Raw genomic sequence first — 21133 nt, 5'->3', positions numbered from 1 at the left:
CGGTTAGTAATGGTTATATTTACCAGGTGAATGTGTGTGTGTAACGGTTAGTAATGGTTATATTTACCAGGTGAATGTGTGTGTGTAACGGTTAGTAATGGTTATAGTTACCAGGTGAATGTGTGTGTGTAACGGTTAGTAATGGTTATAGTTACCAGGTGAATGTGTGTGTGTAACGGTTAGTAATGGTTATATTTACCAGGTAAATGTGTGTGTATAGTGTGTGTAACGGTTAGTAATGGTTATATTTACCAGGTGAGTGTGTGTGTATAGTGTGTGTAACGGTTAGTAATGGTTATAGTTACCAGCTGAATGTGTGTGTGTAACGGTTAGTAATGGTTATAGTTACCAGGTGAATGTGTGTGTGTGTAACGGTTAGTAATGGTTATAGTTACCAGGTGAATGTGTGTGTGTGTAACGGTTAGTAATGGTTATAGTTACCAGCTGAATGTGTGTGTGTAACGGTTAGTAATGGTTATAGTTACCAGGTGAATGTGTGTGTGTGTAACGGTTAGTAATGGTTATATTTACCAGGTGAAGCTCGCGCTCTCTCCGGTACCGACTGCAGCAGCACGGTGATACACAGCACGAGGAAGCGGAACTCCATCATCATCCTCCTCTCACTCACAATAATAACATGAATTCAGCTGAACTGAGCGATAACAGCGGTGAGTGCAGCGCGCCTCGGTTCTCCAGGTTCGGTCCCGGTTTGCGCTGTTGATTCCGTTACTGTAACGGAGATGACGAGTTCGTATCTGATCTCTGACCAATCACAGCGCGGGGGGACTGTGACTGACGGGTAAACAGCCAATCAGAGCGGGACAGATGGGTTCAGGCTCGCTGCAGAAAGTCCCGCCCTCCAGGACGCGGAAAGTTCGCGAGAGTCTCGTGCCACGTGTGAGAGGGGAGCCGGAGCGCGCGTGCGCGCGTGTGGAATCTCACGAGCGCTCACACAGCCGCGTTATTGATTCAGCGCGAGCTGCAGGGCGGAGGGTATACACACACACACACACACACACACACACACTGTACACACACACTACACACTACACACACACACTGTACACACACACTACACACTACACACTACACACACACACACACACTGTACACACACACACTGTACACACACACTACACACACACACTACACACACACTACACACACACACTACACACACACACACACACACTGTACACACACACACACTACACACACACACACTGTACACACACACACACACACACACACTGTACACACACACACACTGTACACACACACTACACACACACACTGTACACACACTACACACACACACACACTGTACACACACACTACACACACTACACACACACACACACTGTACACACACACTACACACACACACACACACACACTGTACACACACACACACTACACACACACTCACACACACACTCTCACACACTCACTCACACACACACACCATCACACACACACACTATACCCCCCCCCCCACACACACACACACACACAGAAGTAAGGAGCGGTGTTCAGTAAGAGAATGTGGAGTGGGGGGGTTAGGGTTAGGGTTAGATGTGGAATCTTTTGATCAAAATGTGCTTCTGAACTTTATCACTGTTTATTTTATTACGTAACACAGTAAACACACACACACACACACACACACACATGTACACACAGTGCAGATGATCTGAGAGCTGGTTGGAGGTGAGTAAAGCTGTTGAATATTTGATTATAAAACATTATTTTTTTGGGGGGGGGGTGTAGGGTTAGGGTGTAATGATCACCCTCCACTCTGTTGGTGCTCGTTTGTATCGTTGTGATTATTTATCACAATCAAACATGAATTTATTGTAATGAGGCTGTTTAGTGGCCGCTCAGGTGGAACAGTGGTAAATTACACTGGAAATTTCAGTAATTTTAGAAAGAAACTTGACCCACTGCAATCCTGACCAGGATAAAGAGATGGTAATTCATTTAACAATTAACATTTATAACTTTAGATTTGATTTTATTCCTGTTTTTAGTTTAATTAAATCAGTAACAGAGATGATAACAGAAGAAAATACATTTTCATCAAATAATCATAAATAAATAATATTAATAATACATCTATAATTATAAATAAATAATATTAATAATACATCTATAATTATAAATATATAATATTAATAATACATCTATAATCATACATATATAATATTAATAAAACATACACACAGTATATATATATAATATTAATAATACATAAACTATAAATATGTAATAATATAAACCTGTAATATTAATGTTAAAAAACTTTTATGTATAACACACTCACACACACTCACACACAAAATTTCACATACTTGTACATCTGCTCTACACACACAGAAATACACACACTGTCTTACACTACACATCTACACACAAGTTACAATAATTTCTTTATAATCATGTATACAGTGTATATATATATATATATATACAGTCATGGCCGAAAGTGTTGGCACCCCTGAAATTTTTTCAGAAAATGAAGTATTTCTCCCAGAAAATTATTGCAATTACACATGTTTTGTTATACACATGTTTATTTCCTTTGTGTGTATTGGAACAACACAAAAAAGCAGAGAAGAAAAGGCAAATTTGACATAATTTCACACAAAACTCCAAAAATGGGCCGGACAAAATTATTGGCACCCTCAACTTAATATTTGGTTGCACACGCTTTGGAAAAAATAACTGAAATCAATCGCTTCCTATAACCATCAACAAGCTTCTTACACCTCTCAACTGGAATTCTGGACCACTCTTCTTTTGCAAACTGCTCCAGGTCTCTCATATTTGAAGGGTGCCTTCTCCCAACAGCAATTTTAAGATCTCTCCACAGGTGTTCAATGGGATTTAGATCCAGACTCATTGCTGGCCACTTCAGAACTCTCCAGCGCTTTGTTTCCATCCATTTCTGGGTGCTTTTTGAAGTATGTTTGGGGTCATTGTCCTGCTGGAAGACCCATGACCTAGGACGCAAACCCAGCTTTCTGACACTGTGCCCTACATTGCGACCCAAAATCCTTTGGTAATCTTCAGATTTCATGATGCCTTGCACACAGTCAAGGCACCCAGGGCCAGAGGCAGCAAAACAACCCCAAAACATCTTTGAACCTCCACCATATTTGACTGTAGGTACTGTGTTCTTTTCTTTGTAGGCCTCATTCCGTTTTCGGTAAACAGTAGAATGATGTGCTTTACCAAAAAGCTCTATCTTGGTCTCATCTGTCCACAAGACGTTTTCCAAGAAGGATTTTGTCTCACTCACATACATTTAGCAAACTGCAGTCTAGCTTTTTTATGTCTCTTTGTCAGCAGTGGGGTCCTCCTGGGTCTCCTGCCATAGCGTTTCATTTCATTCAAATGTCGACGGATAGTTCGCGCTGACACTGATGCACCCTGAGCCTGCAGGACAGCTTGAATTTCTTTGGAACTTGATTGGGGCTGCTTATCCACCATCCGGACTATCCTGCGTTGCAACCTTTCATCAATTTTTCTCTTCCGTCCACGTCCAGGGAGATTAGCTACAGTGCCATGGGTTGTAAACTTCTTGATTATGTTGCGCACCGTGGACAAAGGAACATCAAGATCTCTGGAGATGGACTTGTAACCTTGAGATTGTTGATATTTTTCCACAATTTTGGTTCTCAAGTCCTCAGACAGTTCTCTTCTCCTCTTTCTGTTCTCCATTCTTAGTGTGGCACACACAGACACACAATGCAAAGACTGAGTCAACTTCTCTCATTTTTATCTGGTGTTAGGTGTGATTTTTATATTGCCCACATCTGTTACTTGCCACAGGTGAGTTTAAACGAGCATCACATGTTTGAAACAAAGTTATTTACCCACAATTTTGAAAGGGTGCCAATAATTTTGTCCGGCCCATTTTTGGAGTTTTGTGTGAAATTATGTCAAATTTGCCTTTTCTTCTCTGCTTTTTTGTGTTGTTCCAATACACACAAAGGAAATAAACATGTGTATAACAAAACATGTGTAATTGCAATAATTTTCTAGGAGGAATACTTCATTTTCTGGAAAAAATTCAGGGGTGCCAACACTTTTGGCCATGACTGTATATATACAGTGTATCACAAAAGTGAGTACACCCCTCACATTTCTGCAAATATTTCATTATATCTTTTCATGGGACAACACTATAGAAATAAAACTTGGATATAACTTAGAGTAGTCAGTGTACAACTTGTATAGCAGTGTAGATTTACTGTCTTCTGAAAATAACTCAACACACAGCCATTAATGTCTAAATAGCTGCAACATAAGTGAGTACACCCCACAGTGAACATGTCCAAATTGTGCCCAAAGTGTCAATATTTTGTGTGACCACCATTATTATCCAGCACTGCCTTAACCCTCCTGGGCATGGAATTCACCAGAGCTGCACAGGTTGCTACTGGAATCCTCTTCCACTCCTCCATGATGACATCACGGAGCTGGTGGATGTTAGACACCTTGAACTCCTCCACCTTCCACTTGAGGATGCGCCACAGGTGCTCAATTGGGTTTAGTCCATCACCTTTACCTTCAGCTTCCTCAGCAAGGCAGTTGTCATCTTGGAGGTTGTGTTTGGGGTCGTTATCCTGTTGGAAAACTGCCATGAGTCCCAGTTTTCGAAGGGAGGGGATCATGCTCTGTTTCAGAATGTCACAGTACATGTTGGAATTCATGTTTCCCTCAATGAACTGCAGCTCCCCAGTGCCAGCAACACTCATGCAGCCCAAGACCATGATGCTACCACCACCATGCTTGACTGTAGGCAAGATACAGTTGTCTTGGTACTTCTCACCAGGGCGCCGCCACACATGCTGGACACCATCTGAGCCAAACAAGTTTATCTTGGTCTCGTCAGACCACAGGGCATTCCAGTAATCCATGTTCTTGGACTGCTTGTCTTCAGCAAACTGTTTGCGGGCTTTCTTGTGCGTCAGCTTCCTTCTGGGATGACGACCATGCAGACCGAGTTGATGCAGTGTGCGGCGTATGGTCTGAGCACTGACAGGCTGACCTCCCACGTCTTCAACCTCTGCAGCAATGCTGGCAGCACTCATGTGTCTATTTTTTAAAGCCAACCTCTGGATATGACGCCGAACACGTGGACTCGACTTCTTTGGTCGACCCTGGCGAAGCCTGTTCCGAGTGGAACCTGTCCTGGAAAACCGCTGTATGACCTTGGCCACCATGCTGTAGCTCAGTTTCAGGGTGTTAGCAATCTTTTTATAGCCCAGGCCATCTTTGTGGAGAGCAACAATTCTATTTCTCACATCCTCAGAGAGTTCTTTGCCATGAGGTGCCATGTTGAATATCCAGTGGCCAGTATGAGAGAATTGTACCCAAAACACCAAATTTAACAGCCCTGCTCCCCATTTACACCTGGGACCTTGACACATGACACCAGGGAGGGACAACGACACATTTGGGCACAATTTGGACATGTTCACTGTGGGGTGTACTCACTTATGTTGCCAGCCATTTAGACATTAATGGCTGTGTGTTGAGTTATTTTCAGAAGACAGTAAATCTACACTGCTATACAAGCTGTACACTGACTACTCTAAGTTATATCCAAGTTTCATGTCTATAGTGTTGTCCCATGAAAAGATATAATGAAATATTTGCAGAAATGTGAGGGGTGTACTCACTTTTGTGATACACTGTATATATATATATGTGTGTATGTGTGTGTGTGTGTGTGTGTATTATGTGTGTGTGTGTGTATTTGTGTGTGTGTGTGTGTGTATAGCTGTAACAATGAGAGACTCCTCAGCGGTCAGCAGCAGTGATCACGATGAGTTCGACAGCAGCGACAGCACCACGTTTTGGAGAAAAGGTCAGAGTTCACACACACTCAAACTCAAAAGAAGCTTTACTGGCATGACAAACACACACACACACACACACACACACACACACACACACACACACAGCCACTAACCCTAACCCTTCTGGACTTCTTTTAGTTTCAGACGATGTAGAACGTTCTAAAATGTGATTTTATTCCTCAGGAATTAAAAAATACTAGACAAGCCGTAGCCTAGTGGTTAGGGTACTGGACTAGTAATCAGGTCACTGGTTCAAGCCCCACCACTGCCAGGTTGCAGCTGTTGGGCCCTTGAGCAAGGCCCTTAACCCTCAATTGCTCAGATTGTATACTGTAACTGTACTGTAAGTCACTTTGAATAAAGGTGTCTGCTAAATGCTGAAAATGTAAATGTAAAGTGTTGAGCTACACTTCCTGTCATGAGAGGAAGTAGATGAAGGTAATCCAGACATTATCATGGTGAAGGTCTTGGAACCGGAACAGATTTTGTTACATGACTGTCACTTAAAGCATCTTTCTAGCAAAATGTCTTCTTAAGATCATTGTTAGTACATGGAACAGTGGTCTCTTGTCTGTGTTTGAAAGAAAACACAAACTGCCACCTTATGCTAAGAAGAAATTTTGCACCTTGTCATATAAAAACACTGTGAGTTTATTTTGACTGTGTGGGGTTAGGGTTGGGGTTGGGGTTAGGGTTAGGTTAGGGTGTTGTTGAATTGAGTAGACTCAGATTTTATGTGTTTTAGTATTTTGACGCTTCACTTTATTCCTTTACTGCTTCAGCCCTGAATCATCACGTGTGTTTTTGTGCTCCTGGGATTAACACAACCCTCCCTTCAGAAGCGCTTTAAAAAATGACTCCACAGGGGAACAGTGAGTGCGTTTAAAACACTAGCATAAGCATCTCACGTGTCCCAATGACAGATTTAATTACCCAAAGAACAAAGAAGAAATAAATCTAAACTGACTGAACTGCTGCTCACTGGATATCTCAGGGGTTCCAGTGACCACGGCACCACTCACTGTCCCTCACAATTTCTTCTCATTCTGATATTTGATGTGTTCATTAGTTAAAGCGATGTGTGTGTGTGTGTGTGTGTGTGTGTGTGTGTGTGTGTTGGTATGTATGACTTATGGGGACAATATTCCTGAATACATACCAGCATTATGGGGACTCTGGGTTTATAAGGACACTTTTGGTGTCCCTGTAAATCCTGCATGTTTAATGCTGTTTTTTTTAAGCCTATAATGATTTTCACTTTATAAAAGTAGACTGGATCTGTAGGTAGTTCTGAGACACAACTACTACAGTAGTTAGATATTATAAATGATAAACGGTTCGATGGCTACTGGTTTATTTAAGAACGGTCCCGGTAAACCTCAGACCGGTTTTGTGTAAGCGCTTGTGTATCAACAAAATCGTGAGTTAGAGCGTCAGCTGGATACACACTCCCGCCAAAATATACACACAGCCGCGCGCCCGGAGGAGCCTGAACACATACAGCGGAGCTCCAGAGGAGTTGCTCAGGAGGTGAATCTCCTGGTATGTATTTTATTTTGAATATATCCTCTAAAAACACCTATTTGTAAAAATAATACACATTAATTAGTTTGAAATGTGGTGATTTGCGTTTCTTAAAAGTACATGAAGCAGAACGCTGATTAACAGAACAGAAACACTGTGCCATTTCAGATCTCTTCCCTACACACTCGCTCCCTATACCCCTATAGTGCACTTAACATTCTTAAAGGGCCAGACACTATATGTGTAATTCACATTACATGGCAGGTGAGACGTTAGAAAACAACTTTATTTCTTAGAATAGCCCCTTTTTAAGGAAAAATACATACATATTACATACATTATATATATAATTTTATATATTATCTTATTACTGTGTGGAGTTTGCATGTTCTCCCCGTGTCCGCTTGGATTTCCTCCCACAGTCCAAAGACATGCAAATGAGGGGAATTAGAGACAATATACATATATATATAAATATTGTGAACTGTACTATATATAACTTTTGAACTGATGAATCTTGTGTAATGAGTAACTACTGTTTCTGTCATGAATGTAACCAAAGTGTAAAACATGATGTTAAAATCCTAATAAACAAGTAGTAAATAACAGTACAAAACCTTTCTCTTTAAATTATATTTGGCCAGTTGATTTCAAAAGGGTTCTTAAAAGGATTTAGGAATTAAGATAAAGATGGTTAGCTTTTTATGCAAAAGTCAAGTAACTAACAACAGAATGAGGTAAGAGTAGTATTGTCAGAATATCTGCTTGAGGAAATGTCACCTAATTTTAATTTAATTTATTTTTTGCTGACCTCTTTCAGGTCGTAGCATATTTGCAAAAGTAAATATCGAGAAAGGAAGTTTTATTTTACAGTACAAAGGACGGCTAATCACAGGAAAAGATGCTAACTCTTTTGGGGAACAAGATTTCAAACACAATAGAGAAATTGTTTGGTGAGCACTCAGATTTTTCAATGTAGGTTTATAAAAGTTCTGTTTCTTGCTTTCACAGAAAGTGTGAAGGTTAGATCATTTGTAGTTTTAAGGTTGGAAAAATTAATTGATTGATTAATTATTTTTTTTTAATTACTACTAATTCTTTTGTTTTCAACAGCATTGATGCCACTGATGATGATGGATCCTTCAAGTAACGCAACAATTCAAGACCATCTTGAATCAGACATCCCGATAAATAAATATTTCACTCAATGCAGTCTATTCATAATTAGATCAGCTCAACATTGTGGCAGTTATGAGGGATGTGTGTTTGTATACCTGACTTGAGACTGCTTTATAAGAACACAGTTTGGTTTGTGAGGACTTGGTACAAAAGTCAGCACAGTTTCCTGAAGCACAGAAACAGTGATCATTACAGTACTTGTAACACTTTGAGGAGTGATTTAGATGTCATTTCATATTTGTATTCATTATGTTTAAATTGTGCTCTGTATGATCTATGTACAGTCAGTAGGCTAAGTAGTTTGTGTATGAGTAGACGTGACACATGGCTGGTTTGTGAGGACATGATTGGGTTTGTAAGGACTGAACACGGCTTTGTTTATAGTGTATTTGTAGATCAACTTAGTGACCATTAACGTTTTGCATGAAAAAAACGGAACCTGAAGAGGTATAATGACATTTTGTCAGTATTTAAGAACTGGGTATAAATCAGTTGTGGTGTGCTCTACAAATAGACAAACATCCATTTCAAGAACATGGAGGATTTGATTTTAAATTCCATATTTCACTCAGACAGAGCAAATACATAATTATATGCCTTGGTTTATCAATAAATACTGACTGTAGGTTTAAATAATGCATGTTAGGGTTAATGTAAATTTAACTCTTTTACGTATTCAACAAATATGTTTTGTTGTTTATCTCTGTAGATGCCATTAGAAAAGCCTCTTGTAACATTGTTCTCTGAAAAGCTCTTTAATCCGCATTTACATGTAACTCTTAGTGCAACAGAGACATCTAGCAGCTCACCTAATGAGCTAAAAGTTATTTATCTTAATAATAATTGTGTTGTGTAGTTGTCTGAATCAGCCAAGTAGTTTGTGTATGAGTGAACGTGACTGATGGCTGGTTTGTGAGGACATGATTGGGTTTGTAAGAGCTGGATGTGGGATTGAGTGTATTTGTAGATAGTCGGTGATCGTTACTTGGTTTTATTTAGGATTACTTCTAGCTGATATTTCTGCAACAGTCATGTTGGTGTACTCTACAACAATTGTGTTATCTCCTTTTTCTCACTAGATAAACGATGACCTTGTGTTTGCTTCAAGTAACGTAACAATTCAAGACCATCTTGAATCAGACATCCTGGTAAATAAATATTTCACCCATTGCAGTCTATTCATAATTAGATCAGCTCAAAATTGTGTGTGGTCCTATTCTGTACTTGACTTGGGCAGTTATGAGGGATATGTGTTTGTATACCTGACTTAAGACTGCTTTATAAGTAGTTTGTGTATGAGTACACATGACAAATGGCTGGTTTGTGAGAACATGACATGAGTCACGTCCACTCATACACAACTACTTGGCTGATTCAGACAACTACAGAAAATAGTTATGTTGTGGTAACCCTTATAAACCAATCCCTGCTCTTATAGACCAGTAGGAAGTAATCCTTAATGAAACCATGCAAAACGTTAATGGTCACTAACGATCTACAAATACACTATAAACAAAGCCGTGTTCAGTCCTTACAAACCCAATCATGTCCTCACAAACCAGCCATGTGTCACGTCTACTCATACACAAACTACTTAGCCTACTGACTGTACATAGATCGTACAGAGCACAATTTAAACATAATGAATACAAATATGAAATGACATCTAAATCACTCCTCAAAGTGTTACAAGTACTGTAATGATCACTGTTTCTGTGCTTCAGGAAACTGTGCTGACTTTTGTACCAAGTCCTCACAAACCAAACTGTGTTCTTATAAAGCAGTCTCAAGTCAGATATACAAACACACATCCCTCATAACTGCCACAATGTTGAGCTGATCTAATTATGAATAGACTGCATTGAGTGAAATATTTATTTATCGGGATGTCTGATTCAAGATGGTCTTGAATTGTTACGTTACTTGAAGCAAACACAAGGTCATCGTTTATCTAGTGAGAAAAAGGAGATAACACAATTGTTGTAGAGTACACCAACATGACTGTTGCAGAAATATCAGCTAGAAGTAATCCTAAATAAAACCAAGTAACGATCACCGACTATCTACAAATACACTCAATCCCACATCCAGCTCTTACAAACCCAATCATGTCCTCACAAACCAGCCATCAGTCACGTTCACTCATACACAAACTACTTGGCTGATTCAGACAACTACACAACACAATTATTATTAAGATAAATAACTTTTAGCTCATTAGGTGAGCTGCTAGATGTCTCTGTTGCACTAAGAGTTACATGTAAATGCGGATTAAAGAGCTTTTCAGAGAACAATGTTACAAGAGGCTTTTCTAATGGCATCTACAGAGATAAACAACAAAACATATTTGTTGAATACGTAAAAGAGTTAAATTTACATTAACCCTAACATGCATTATTTAAACCTACAGTCAGTATTTATTGATAAACCAAGGCATATAATTATGTATTTGCTCTGTCTGAGTGAAATATGGAATTTAAAATCAAATCCTCCATGTTCTTGAAATGGATGTTTGTCTATTTGTAGAGCACACCACAACTGATTTATACCCAGTTCTTAAATACTGACAAAATGTCATTATACCTCTTCAGGTTCCGTTTTTTTCATGCAAAACGTTAATGGTCACTAAGTTGATCTACAAATACACTATAAACAAAGCCGTGTTCAGTCCTTACAAACCCAATCATGTCCTCACAAACCAGCCATGTGTCACGTCTACTCATACACAAACTACTTAGCCTACTGACTGTACATAGATCATACAGAGCACAATTTAAACATAATGAATACAAATATGAAATGACATCTAAATCACTCCTCAAAGTGTTACAAGTACTGTAATGATCACTGTTTCTGTGCTTCAGGAAACTGTGCTGACTTTTGTACCAAGTCCTCACAAACCAAACTGTGTTCTTATAAAGCAGTCTCAAGTCAGGTATACAAACACACATCCCTCATAACTGCCACAATGTTGAGCTGATCTAATTATGAATAGACTGCATTGAGTGAAATATTTATTTATCGGGATGTCTGATTCAAGATGGTCTTGAATTGTTGCGTTACTTGAAGCAAACACAAGGTCATCGTTTATCTAGTTAGAAGGAGATAACACAATTGTTGTAGAGTACACCAACATGACTGTTGCAGAAATATCAATTAGAAGTAATCCTAAATAAAACCATGCAAAACGTTAAGTAACGATCACTAACTTTATCTACAAATACACTCTGAAGCTCAGCATTGTGTATAATTGTGTTGTGTAGTTGTCTGAATCAGCCAAGTAGTTTGTGTATGAGTGAACGTGACTGATGGCTGGTTTGTGAGGACATGATTGGGTTTGTAAGAGCTGGATGTGGGATTGTTCAGAGTGTATTTGTAGATAGTCAGTGATCGTTACTTGGTTTTATTTAGGATTACTTCTAATTTATATTTTTTTACAACAGTGTCGATGTTCTGTGTACATTTTATTTTGTACTTTTTTGCTCTTCATAAATAAGGGGATGGATCAAATGATTATTGCATTTGCTTCTCAAAGTGTCTTGTGTCATGACCATCTGGAGTTAGACATCCCAGTAAATAAATATTAGATTTTTAAAATCTGTTCCTAATTAGATACAGTGTATCACGAAAGTGAGTACACCCCTCACATTTCTGCAAATATTTCATTATATCTTTTCATGGGACAACACTATAGACATGAAACTTGGATATAACTTAGAGTAGTCAGTGTACAACTTGTATAGCAGTGTAGATTTACTGTCTTCTGAAAATAACTCAACACACAGCCATTAATGTCTAAATAGCTGGCAACATAAGTGAGTACACCCCACAGTGAACATGTCCAAATTGTGCCCAAATGTGTCGTTGTCCCTCCCTGGTGTCATGTGTCAAGGTCCCAGGTGTAAATGGGGAGCAGGGCTGTTAAATTTGGTGTTTTGGGTACAATTCTCTCATACTGGCCACTGGATATTCAACATGGCACCTCATGGCAAAGAACTCTCTGAGGATGTGAGAAATAGAATTGTTGCTCTCCACAAAGATGGCCTGGGCTATAAGAAGATTGCTAACACCCTGAAACTGAGCTACAGCATGGTGGCCAAGGTCATACAGCGGTTTTCCAGGACAGGTTCCACTCGGAACAGGCTTCACCAGGGTCGACCAAAGAAGTTGAGTCCACGTGTTCGGCGTCATATCCAGAGGTTGGCTTTAAAAAATAGACACATGAGTGCTGCCAGCATTGCTGCAGAGGTTGAAGACGTGGGAGGTCAGCCTGTCAGTGCTCAGACCATACACCGCATACTGCATCAACTCGGTCTGCATGGTCGTCATCCCAGAAGGAAGCTGACGCACAAGAAAGCCCGCAAACAGTTTGCTGAAGACAAGCAGTCCAAGAACATGGATTACTGGAATGCCCTGTGGTCTGACGAGACCAAGATAAACTTGTTTGGCTCAGATGGTGTCCAGCATGTGTGGCGGCGCCCTGGTGAGAAGTACCAAGACAACTGTATCTTGCCTACAGTCAAGCATGGTGGTGGTAGCATCATGGTCTTGGGCTGCATGAGTGTTGCTGGCACTGGGGAGCTGCAGTTCATTGAGGGAAACATGAATTCCAACATGTACTGTGACATTCTGAAACAGAGCATGATCCCCTCCCTTCGAAAACTGGGCCTCATGGCAGTTTTCCAACAGGATAACGACCCCAAACACAACCTCCAAGATGACAACTGCCTTGCTGAGGAAGCTGAAGGTAAAGGTGATGGACTAAACCCAATTGAGCACCTGTGGCGCATCCTCAAGTGGAAGGTGGAGGAGTTTAAGGTGTCTAACATCCACCAGCTCCGTGATGTCATCACGGAGGAGTGGAAGAGGATTCCAGTAGCAACCTGTGCAGCTCTGGTGAATTCCATGCCCAGGAGGGTTAAGGCAGTGCTAATAATGGTGGTCACACAAAATATTGACACTTTAGGCACAATTTGGACATGTTCACTGTGGGGTGTACTCACTTATGTTGCCAGCTATTTAGACATTAATGGCTGTGAGTTATTTTCAGAGGACAGTAAATCTACACTGCTATACAAGTTGTACACTGACTACTCTTAGTTATATCCAAGTTTCATGTCTATAGTGTTGTCCCATGAAAAGATATAATGAAATATTTGCAGAAATGTGAGGGGTGTACTCACTTTCGTGATACACTGTAGGTTCAGCGTTGTGTCCTATTCTGTGCTCGACTAAGGCATTTGTGTGTTTTTGTATACCTGACTTAAAGCTGCTTCATAAGGTTTGCTGATTTTGTATTTCAGGATACTGTGTTGACTTTTGTACTAATACAGTGATCATTACAGTACTTGTAACACCTACAATATAGATACATATATCCACATGATTTATCACCATTATTTGTTATCCACATGCCACTTTATTATGCATGATTTATATTTGATTTTTCATAGACCTTGCAGGGTTTTTTTTCAGGGGTTCTTAATTGGAGACTGTAAAAGGTATAAGGGCATGTTCATCAGCACTTAAGAACAACTGAAAACATTCGTTTTGGTGATTTTGAAAGTGGATTTTACTGTTTCTCTAGTGTGATTGGCGAATTTTTAACCTGATGACCAGGATGTTATTTGCCATATTTTTGAACTTGTCTACACAGTAGATAACAGTTTATTTTAGTTATGGAATAACTAAAGCTATAGAATAATGTTATTTGGTTCAAGTATTGAACCAGCTTTTAATACAAGAAATGGGTGTTACAGGTGTCTGTGGATTCTATATTCTGTTTGACTTTTTGGCTTTTTCATTGGTAGATGGTGTACCTGATACTACAGTGACAAGAAGGAAAGTAGTTTGGAGGCCATGGACAACAAAGGAGGTCCTTGCTGTAATGAGGCATTTCAAATATCGGTCGTATTCAAACCACAAAGGGTCGTTTGGCTTCAAAATTGGAGTGCGAGAAATGCAAGACAGCAGAATTTCCCATTTTAGAAGGGCACATTTTTTTGTTTAAAAAGTGTCTTAGATACTGTTTTTAAGATAGTTATTCCTGTTGAAAACTACTTCCAATAGTCTCCTCACAAAAATCCCTTTTGATGGTTTTGAGTTCCATATCAAAGGGTGTGAATACTTATGTACCTATTATGTTTAAATGTTTACATTTTTAAAAGATTTACAAAAATGTCTGAAAACATGTTTTCTCTTCGTCATTATGGGCTATTTCGTGTAGATTTTTTAAAAAGAAAACTTTACTCAAATCGGATTTCGAATATGTCTGTAACATAACAAAATGTGGGAAAAGTGAAGGGGTGTGAATACTTTCTGATGGCACTGTATATATATATATTAATGACAGATTGGCCAAAACAAAGCTGTCTTTAAAATATTGGTTACATTAGATTGAAAAGACAGGCAGATTATGTGTCCTTTTATGCCTTTGATTGTCCTCTTAAGACAGTATCTGCTCATGTTTGTGTTTGTGTATGTGGTGTGTGCTGATAAACCATGCGTGTCCTTTTAAACACTCTTTAGGTCATGTCTCTATAAGGCTGTAAAATGTCAGGTATATGATATTTCCATGATTTTAAAATAAAAAGGTGATTCTAATTTGGATGTATCTTTAGCAGGTTTAAATACATTTTTGGGAGTTACTTGCACATTGATAGCATATGTGGAAAGTGGTGTCCCCATAAAGTAGGTACTGAGTCAGGTGTCCTCATATACCATAATTACCAGTATGTGTGTGTGTGTGTGTGTGTTTGTTAGACTTCAGCGTACCTGCAGCACCCTCTGGCCGATCTCGCTGGTTACAGTGGGCTTGTGTGGTCATCTCAACCATTTTACTAATCTCACTCATCATCTCCATGTCCCTAACCAGTGAGTAAAACACACACACACACACACACACACACACAATTTCAGCCCCAGTCTGCACAGCTAAATGAACCAACATGTCAATAATAAGCAGGTGGAACAGACCAAGAGAATCCTCGTTTGAAGACCCCACCCACATAGTTCGGTCATCCCACCCTAGCAGATACGGTGGCCAATTAATGTCTGCTGAAGGCACTGCCAATTATGCCCGCTAGATGGTGCCCAGCCAACCGGTGGCAACGCCGAGTTTTGAACTGAGGAGTTCAGAATCTCGGCGCTGGTGTGCTAGTGGAATATCCTGCTGCTCCACCTGGGCACCATATTTTAATTCTTTATTTTATCATTTAACTTCTGATACATGGTTTCTATGTGTATGTGTGTGTGTATGTGTGTGTGTGTGTGTGTGTGTGTGTGTGTGTGTGTGTGTGTGTGTGTAGAGTCGCGGGTGGACAGCAGGTTTTCTGATATAGAGAAAGAAGTGAAAAATGTAACTCAGCTCAGTTTAGCTCTGATCACCAGGATCCAACAACTGGAGAAACATGGTGAGATACACACACACACACACACACACACACAAACATAAACACACACATCACATAAAGCACACACACACACATCACATAAAGTACACACACACACACACACAAACATACACACACATCACATAAAGTACACACACACACACACACAAACATACACACACAATGTAATAGAGGTTCAGGTTGTGTTTCTTGATGCAGTGGTGGCCTGTGTTAAGTAACAATGGTTTTTTAAAGCGCTCCCGAATTGTACAGTATTTATATTAACTACAGTATCATGACGTTTTTTCCTGCAGTGCTGAGACTCTCCAGATTAACTGAATCTTTCCACAATATCATGTACAGTAGACGGTGAAAGATTAAATAATTTATAATTCTGCAGTGAGAAATTATCAGTTTGAACTGATTGATTCTCTGATGAAGTTTGGAACACGGTGGTGAGCCACGCCCCATCATCGCTTGTACAGACTGATCCTGATCCAGGTGGATCCTTTCATACCCGATCATGATTCCCTCACCTGGTACCGACTCACCTGCTCACTGTGGAACCTTTCAAACATTCTATCAACGTCTCACTCTCATTCTGCCTCCGTCCCAACTCTTCTGGAGTTACAGCATCAGATTCTAAACCTGCTTCTATTTACAAACCAGAATGAAGTTAATCAGAGAAACATTATAAATCTTTTCTTTCTACGTTTATCAGTGAAATAAAGAATGAAACACGTAACACATTCTTCTTTTTACTGCCTGAAACTAAACGTCCCAACTTTTCTGGAAATGCTGTTTGCACAGACATACACCATATGATTGTATGTGTGTGTGTGTTGTAGGTGATGACGTTGTTCAGAAGTTAAATCAGATGAAGATCAGTGTGAACTCACTGCAAACTCAGAGCAACAACTGTATGGATTTATTATTCATATTACTGATGTGTGTGAGTGTGTGTGTGTGTGTGTGTGTGTGTGTGTGTTTTACTGTGATGTGTGTATTACTGTGTGTTTGAGTATGTATAACTGTATGAATAACTGTGTGTGTGTGTGTGTGTGTGTGTGTGTGTGTAGTCTTTACTGAAGTGAAGAACACACAGGAAGTTGTTGCTCAGATGAAATGTAGCATCAGCGCTCTTAAAAACAACCGTAAGTACACACCAAATCTACACACACACTCACACATACACACTCACTCATACACACTCACTCACTCATACACACACACTCACTCGCACACACACACACACACACACACTAACTCACATACACACTCACTCACTCACTCATACACACACACACACACACACTCACTTATACACACACACACTCACTCACTCATACACACACACTCACTTATACACACACTCACTTATACACACACACACTCACTCACTCATACACACACACTCACTTATACACACAACACTCACTTAAACACACACACACACACACACACACACTCACTCTCACTCTTACTCACTCAGTGTGTGTGTGTAGGTACTGAGGATCAGTGCTGTCTCCTGGACTGGAGTTTGTACCTGATGAACTGCTATTATTTCTCTGATGAGGGAAAATCGTGGAATGAAGCTCGAGACGAGTGTGAGAGGAGAAACGCCGAGCTGCTCGTCCTGAAGAGCCCAGAGGAGAAGGTGAGAGAAGTGATGGAGACACCGTACAGATGCAAACAAAACATACAGATGCTAATGTTACGTAGAGATGCTAACATTACCTAAAGCTAGGCTAAATTGATTTTCACTTTCACTGTACAGAAGCTGGTGAGAAATAAATGTAAATCCATTTGTGTAGAATCTGTGTGTGTGTGTGTGTGTGTGTGTGTGTGTGTGTGTGTGTGTGTATGTGCATGTGTTGATGTTTTCTGTGTGTGTGTGTGCATATGTGTTGATGTTGTGTGTTTGTGTGTGTGTGTGTGTGTGTGTGTGTGTGTGTGTGTGTGTGTGTAGGAGTTTGTGATTAAACACACCAAGCCGTTTTATTATTGGCTTGGACTGAGTGATGAGAGAACTGGACAGTGGGAGTGGCTGGATGGAACCCCGTACCACATGGACAAAAGGTGAGAACAACAACAACTATAATATTGTAATGATAATCATAATTGTAATATTGTTGTGTGTGTGTGTGTGTGTGTGTGTGTGTGCAGGGAATGGATGCCTGGTCAGCCTGATAACTGGATGGCTCACGGTTTGGGAGGGGGTGAGGACTGCGCCCACTTCCACAAAGATGGGCGATACAATGATGATCACTGTTCACGCAACTACCGCTATGTGTGCAAAGCCCACGCATTAACACACTGATACACACACACACACACACACACACACACACACACGTGATGTTTGTTAGTGCGCATACATATAACATTAATGTGAATCAGTTTAGATGGTTTTAGCAGCAGAAACAGTGTATGAATGTGTATATTTACTCTTTATAAAACAGAATAAAATGTTTAATGTTTTAATGTTTTAATAAAGCAGAATTGTTTTCATTTCATTACTACGTCTGATATAAAAGTTAATTCCACTAGTTTAAAAAATGAATGTAAATGGTGTTCGGGTGATGCAGCAGTAAAGCCGGTGAGCGTATGCAGTACAGTATGGATTACTGTTAACACCCTGGGACTCTCGGAAGGTGTCTAATGCGCTAACCGACCACTGTTAAGATCTGAGATGTGCTGTTAGCCGTGCCTGAGGGAGGGGGGTTAAATACATTTGTCATAACTGCAGCTGCGACCTCTGCTGGCCGATTGTGAGAACGATTCAGGGACAGCAGTGCGTGATTGTGAGACTGGCAGGTAAAAAGAAGCGCCTGGTGACCGTACACATGTCGGAGGGGGTGACAGGCTGCGGCTCTCATTGGTTACAATTAGGGAATAAAAAGAATAAATCCTCCTGCTGCACTTTCCTGCAGATTGTCTGTTTAGGATTTTCTTTTACAAATCCAGGGAAATAAGAAACGATGTTTTGCATTAAGGTAAAAATCAGCTCAGATTCCAGAACATCATTACAATCACATAGTGAGCACAGCTACAGGAATCAGCTTTACTTTTTAGGTATGTTTTAAGATTTTACTACTTTATATATAATATTACTCAGAGTAATGTTGAGTTTTACAAGAATTTTGCTCTTTAAATCATTTTTAGTATAAAAAATGTAAGTAGTTTAATGTAATGTAGTTTAAGCAAATGTTCTTTTCAAGATAGAAATATTAGAACATCATTACTGCATTTAACCGTCACAATGGATTTAAAACCTAAAAGCATGAGAGTAAAGTGTAAACTGTTTTGAAGAATAAAATTAGCATGAACAATTTTACTCCTCACTGATTCATCATTAATCTGTTCATCATGAATAAAGCAACATCTTTTCATCCTCCTGTTTATCGCAGGTAAGACACAATAAGTGTGAAGATCCTAAAGCTTTAAAAAATTAAAACTGAGTTAGAAAACCATGTCTGTGAGGGCTAGTGAGGGATGCAAGGATGTAAACTGTGCCGAGCTATGTTATATTAACTCATGTAACGAAGTTTTATATAACTAATTACAAACTTCATTCCAGTAAAAGTTGGGACGTTTGGTAAAATTCAGTAAAAAGAAGAATCTGTGACGTGTTTCATTCTCTTCAATCTTTATTTCACTGATAAAAGTAAAAATAAAAGATTTCCAAGATTTCTCTGAGTGTAAATAAAAACAGGATTATGTTTTTATATTTGATGCTGTAACAGACTCCAATAAAGTTTGACAGAGGCAGAATAAGAGTGAGACGTTTATGAAATGTTGAAGTTCCAGTGTTTGAAAGGTTCCACAATGAGCAGGTTGGTACCAGGTGAAAGAATCATGATTCATAACTGACAAGCCTCAAGCCAAAGTGTTATAAACGCATTAAAAAAGAAAAAAACATCTACAATACTTCATTTGATGACTTGGACACCTTAAAGGAGCATACTGACTTCAGTTGTAAATTATTTGCCACCATAAACACAAAACAAAGCTAATGCAAAACAGACCCAGCACCTACATCCAAAGTAATGAAGTCCACCCAGCTCAACATCACTGTAAACACTGCAGAGAGATACACTACGCCACACCGAGTCTCTCTCTTAGGGGAATCACACAAATAATTGCAGGCTGGAGCTGAAGGTCTGGAGTTTAGTAAGGAAGTGACATCACAAACCAAGAAACATCAAACCTTTACTAAAACATGTCAACCAACCAACCAACTAAAACATAAAATATCATCCATAACAAAAGAGAACAAACAAGTGAGAGGAATGAACTTTCAAGCGTGCAGCAGAGGGACAGAACATTCCAAACATTCTCCTGAAGATCCAGAAATCATTCGTCTAATAGTAATAATCTAATAATAAACTCTCATAATCTAATAATAAACTCTCATAATCTAATAATAAACTTTTAGCTGAAATATATAAAATCACAAATATTTAAGAGAACTAGTAGTTTGCAGTAAATACCAAAGAAAACACACACAATAAGGATTGCAAACTAGCGCATGTCTAAAAGCTGCAGACAGTGGGAGTCACTATTAAAGCACCAAGGATGCTACACCCAGTCCAGCCTTCCCTCCTCGTGACACAGCCAATCATGTCTAACAAGCACCCAGCAAGGGCGGTGGCACTGCTGAGACTAAAGCTTGAGAGTCAAATCCTGCCGACAGTGGGCTAGCATAATATGCTGCTGCACCAAACAAGCACCCCTTGCTCAATTTTTCTTTATTTTCATTATAACTTTCAACATTTTATGATGTCATGTATTTGCTATAAAACAAAGCTTTTTAAAAAATATTCTTACGTGTTTTGATTCTCACAGAGAGGAACACTGACATGGAAAGGTACATGCTGTGAATTACTGCCGACAGTACCACACCGACCTGGCCAGCTCAAGAACTGAAACAGAAAACGTAGCAATAGTGGAAAAGATCAACGGTTTGCTTGGATTGGCCTGACAAGAGACGCCTGGAAGTGGTCAGACAATACCAGCCTGTCTAACACCAAGTGGTTGCCAGCAAAAGTTGTTAATAGATATTGTGGTTATGTCTCTGGCAGTTCAGTCGCGGGGACAACATGTTCACTGACTAAAAATCTGTTACAGAAGTGAGACTTTTTATTCTCTTATTTACAATTAAATTAA

General features: G+C 39.5%; 2 protein-coding genes across 4 annotated transcripts in view; one reads left to right on the top strand and one right to left on the bottom strand.

Annotated features, from left to right (window-relative positions):
* The window catches only part of plod3 (procollagen-lysine, 2-oxoglutarate 5-dioxygenase 3), a 34182-nt gene extending 33480 nt beyond the window's left edge, over nucleotides 1-702 (bottom strand). For both annotated transcript variants that reach the window (XM_063014901.1, XM_063014903.1), the window contains exon 1: nucleotides 532-702. In XM_063014901.1, coding sequence (XP_062870971.1) covers nucleotides 532-613 — 82 coding nt within the window. In that variant the 5' untranslated portion in view covers nucleotides 614-702. The remainder of the gene's footprint in view (nucleotides 1-531) is intronic.
* A 938-nt stretch (nucleotides 703-1640) lies between these two features.
* asgr1a (asialoglycoprotein receptor 1a) lies at nucleotides 1641-18480 on the top strand. Of its 2 annotated transcripts, none has more exons than XM_063015546.1 (9): nucleotides 1641-1710; nucleotides 5792-5878; nucleotides 15336-15446; nucleotides 15881-15985; nucleotides 16813-16884; nucleotides 17044-17118; nucleotides 17470-17621; nucleotides 17934-18043; nucleotides 18131-18480. In XM_063015546.1, exons 2-9 carry the CDS (start codon nucleotides 5800-5802, stop codon nucleotides 18282-18284), a joined length of 858 nt encoding a protein of 285 aa, XP_062871616.1. In that variant the 5' UTR covers nucleotides 1641-1710; nucleotides 5792-5799; the 3' UTR covers nucleotides 18285-18480. The 2 variants fall into 2 exon arrangements, with proteins under 2 accessions (XP_062871616.1, XP_062871617.1); XM_063015547.1 differs by lacking the exon at nucleotides 1641-1710 and adding an exon at nucleotides 1893-1971.
* Nucleotides 18481-21133: the final 2653 nt, after the last annotated feature.

This window comes from Trichomycterus rosablanca, chromosome 19 (assembly GCF_030014385.1).
Source record: "Trichomycterus rosablanca isolate fTriRos1 chromosome 19, fTriRos1.hap1, whole genome shotgun sequence".
In the NCBI taxonomy this organism is placed as follows: Eukaryota; Metazoa; Chordata; class Actinopteri; order Siluriformes; family Trichomycteridae; genus Trichomycterus; species Trichomycterus rosablanca.
Note: the sequence above shows the minus strand (reverse complement) of the source record. Positions and strands in the feature narration are given on the sequence as shown.

What these genes read in the sequence shown, in the direction of transcription:
- asgr1a (XM_063015546.1), top strand. Translation starts at nt 5,800, where the DNA reads ATGAGAGACTCCTCAGCGGTCAGCAGCAGTGATCACGATGAGTTCGAC. An exon ending in CATCTCCATGTCCCTAACCA is followed by an intron (nt 15,447 to 15,880) that starts GTGAGTAAAACA and finishes GTGTGTGTGTAG; the next exon opens with AGTCGCGGGTGGACAGCAGG. An exon ending in CCAACAACTGGAGAAACATG is followed by an intron (nt 15,986 to 16,812) that starts GTGAGATACACA and finishes TGTGTGTTGTAG; the next exon opens with GTGATGACGTTGTTCAGAAG.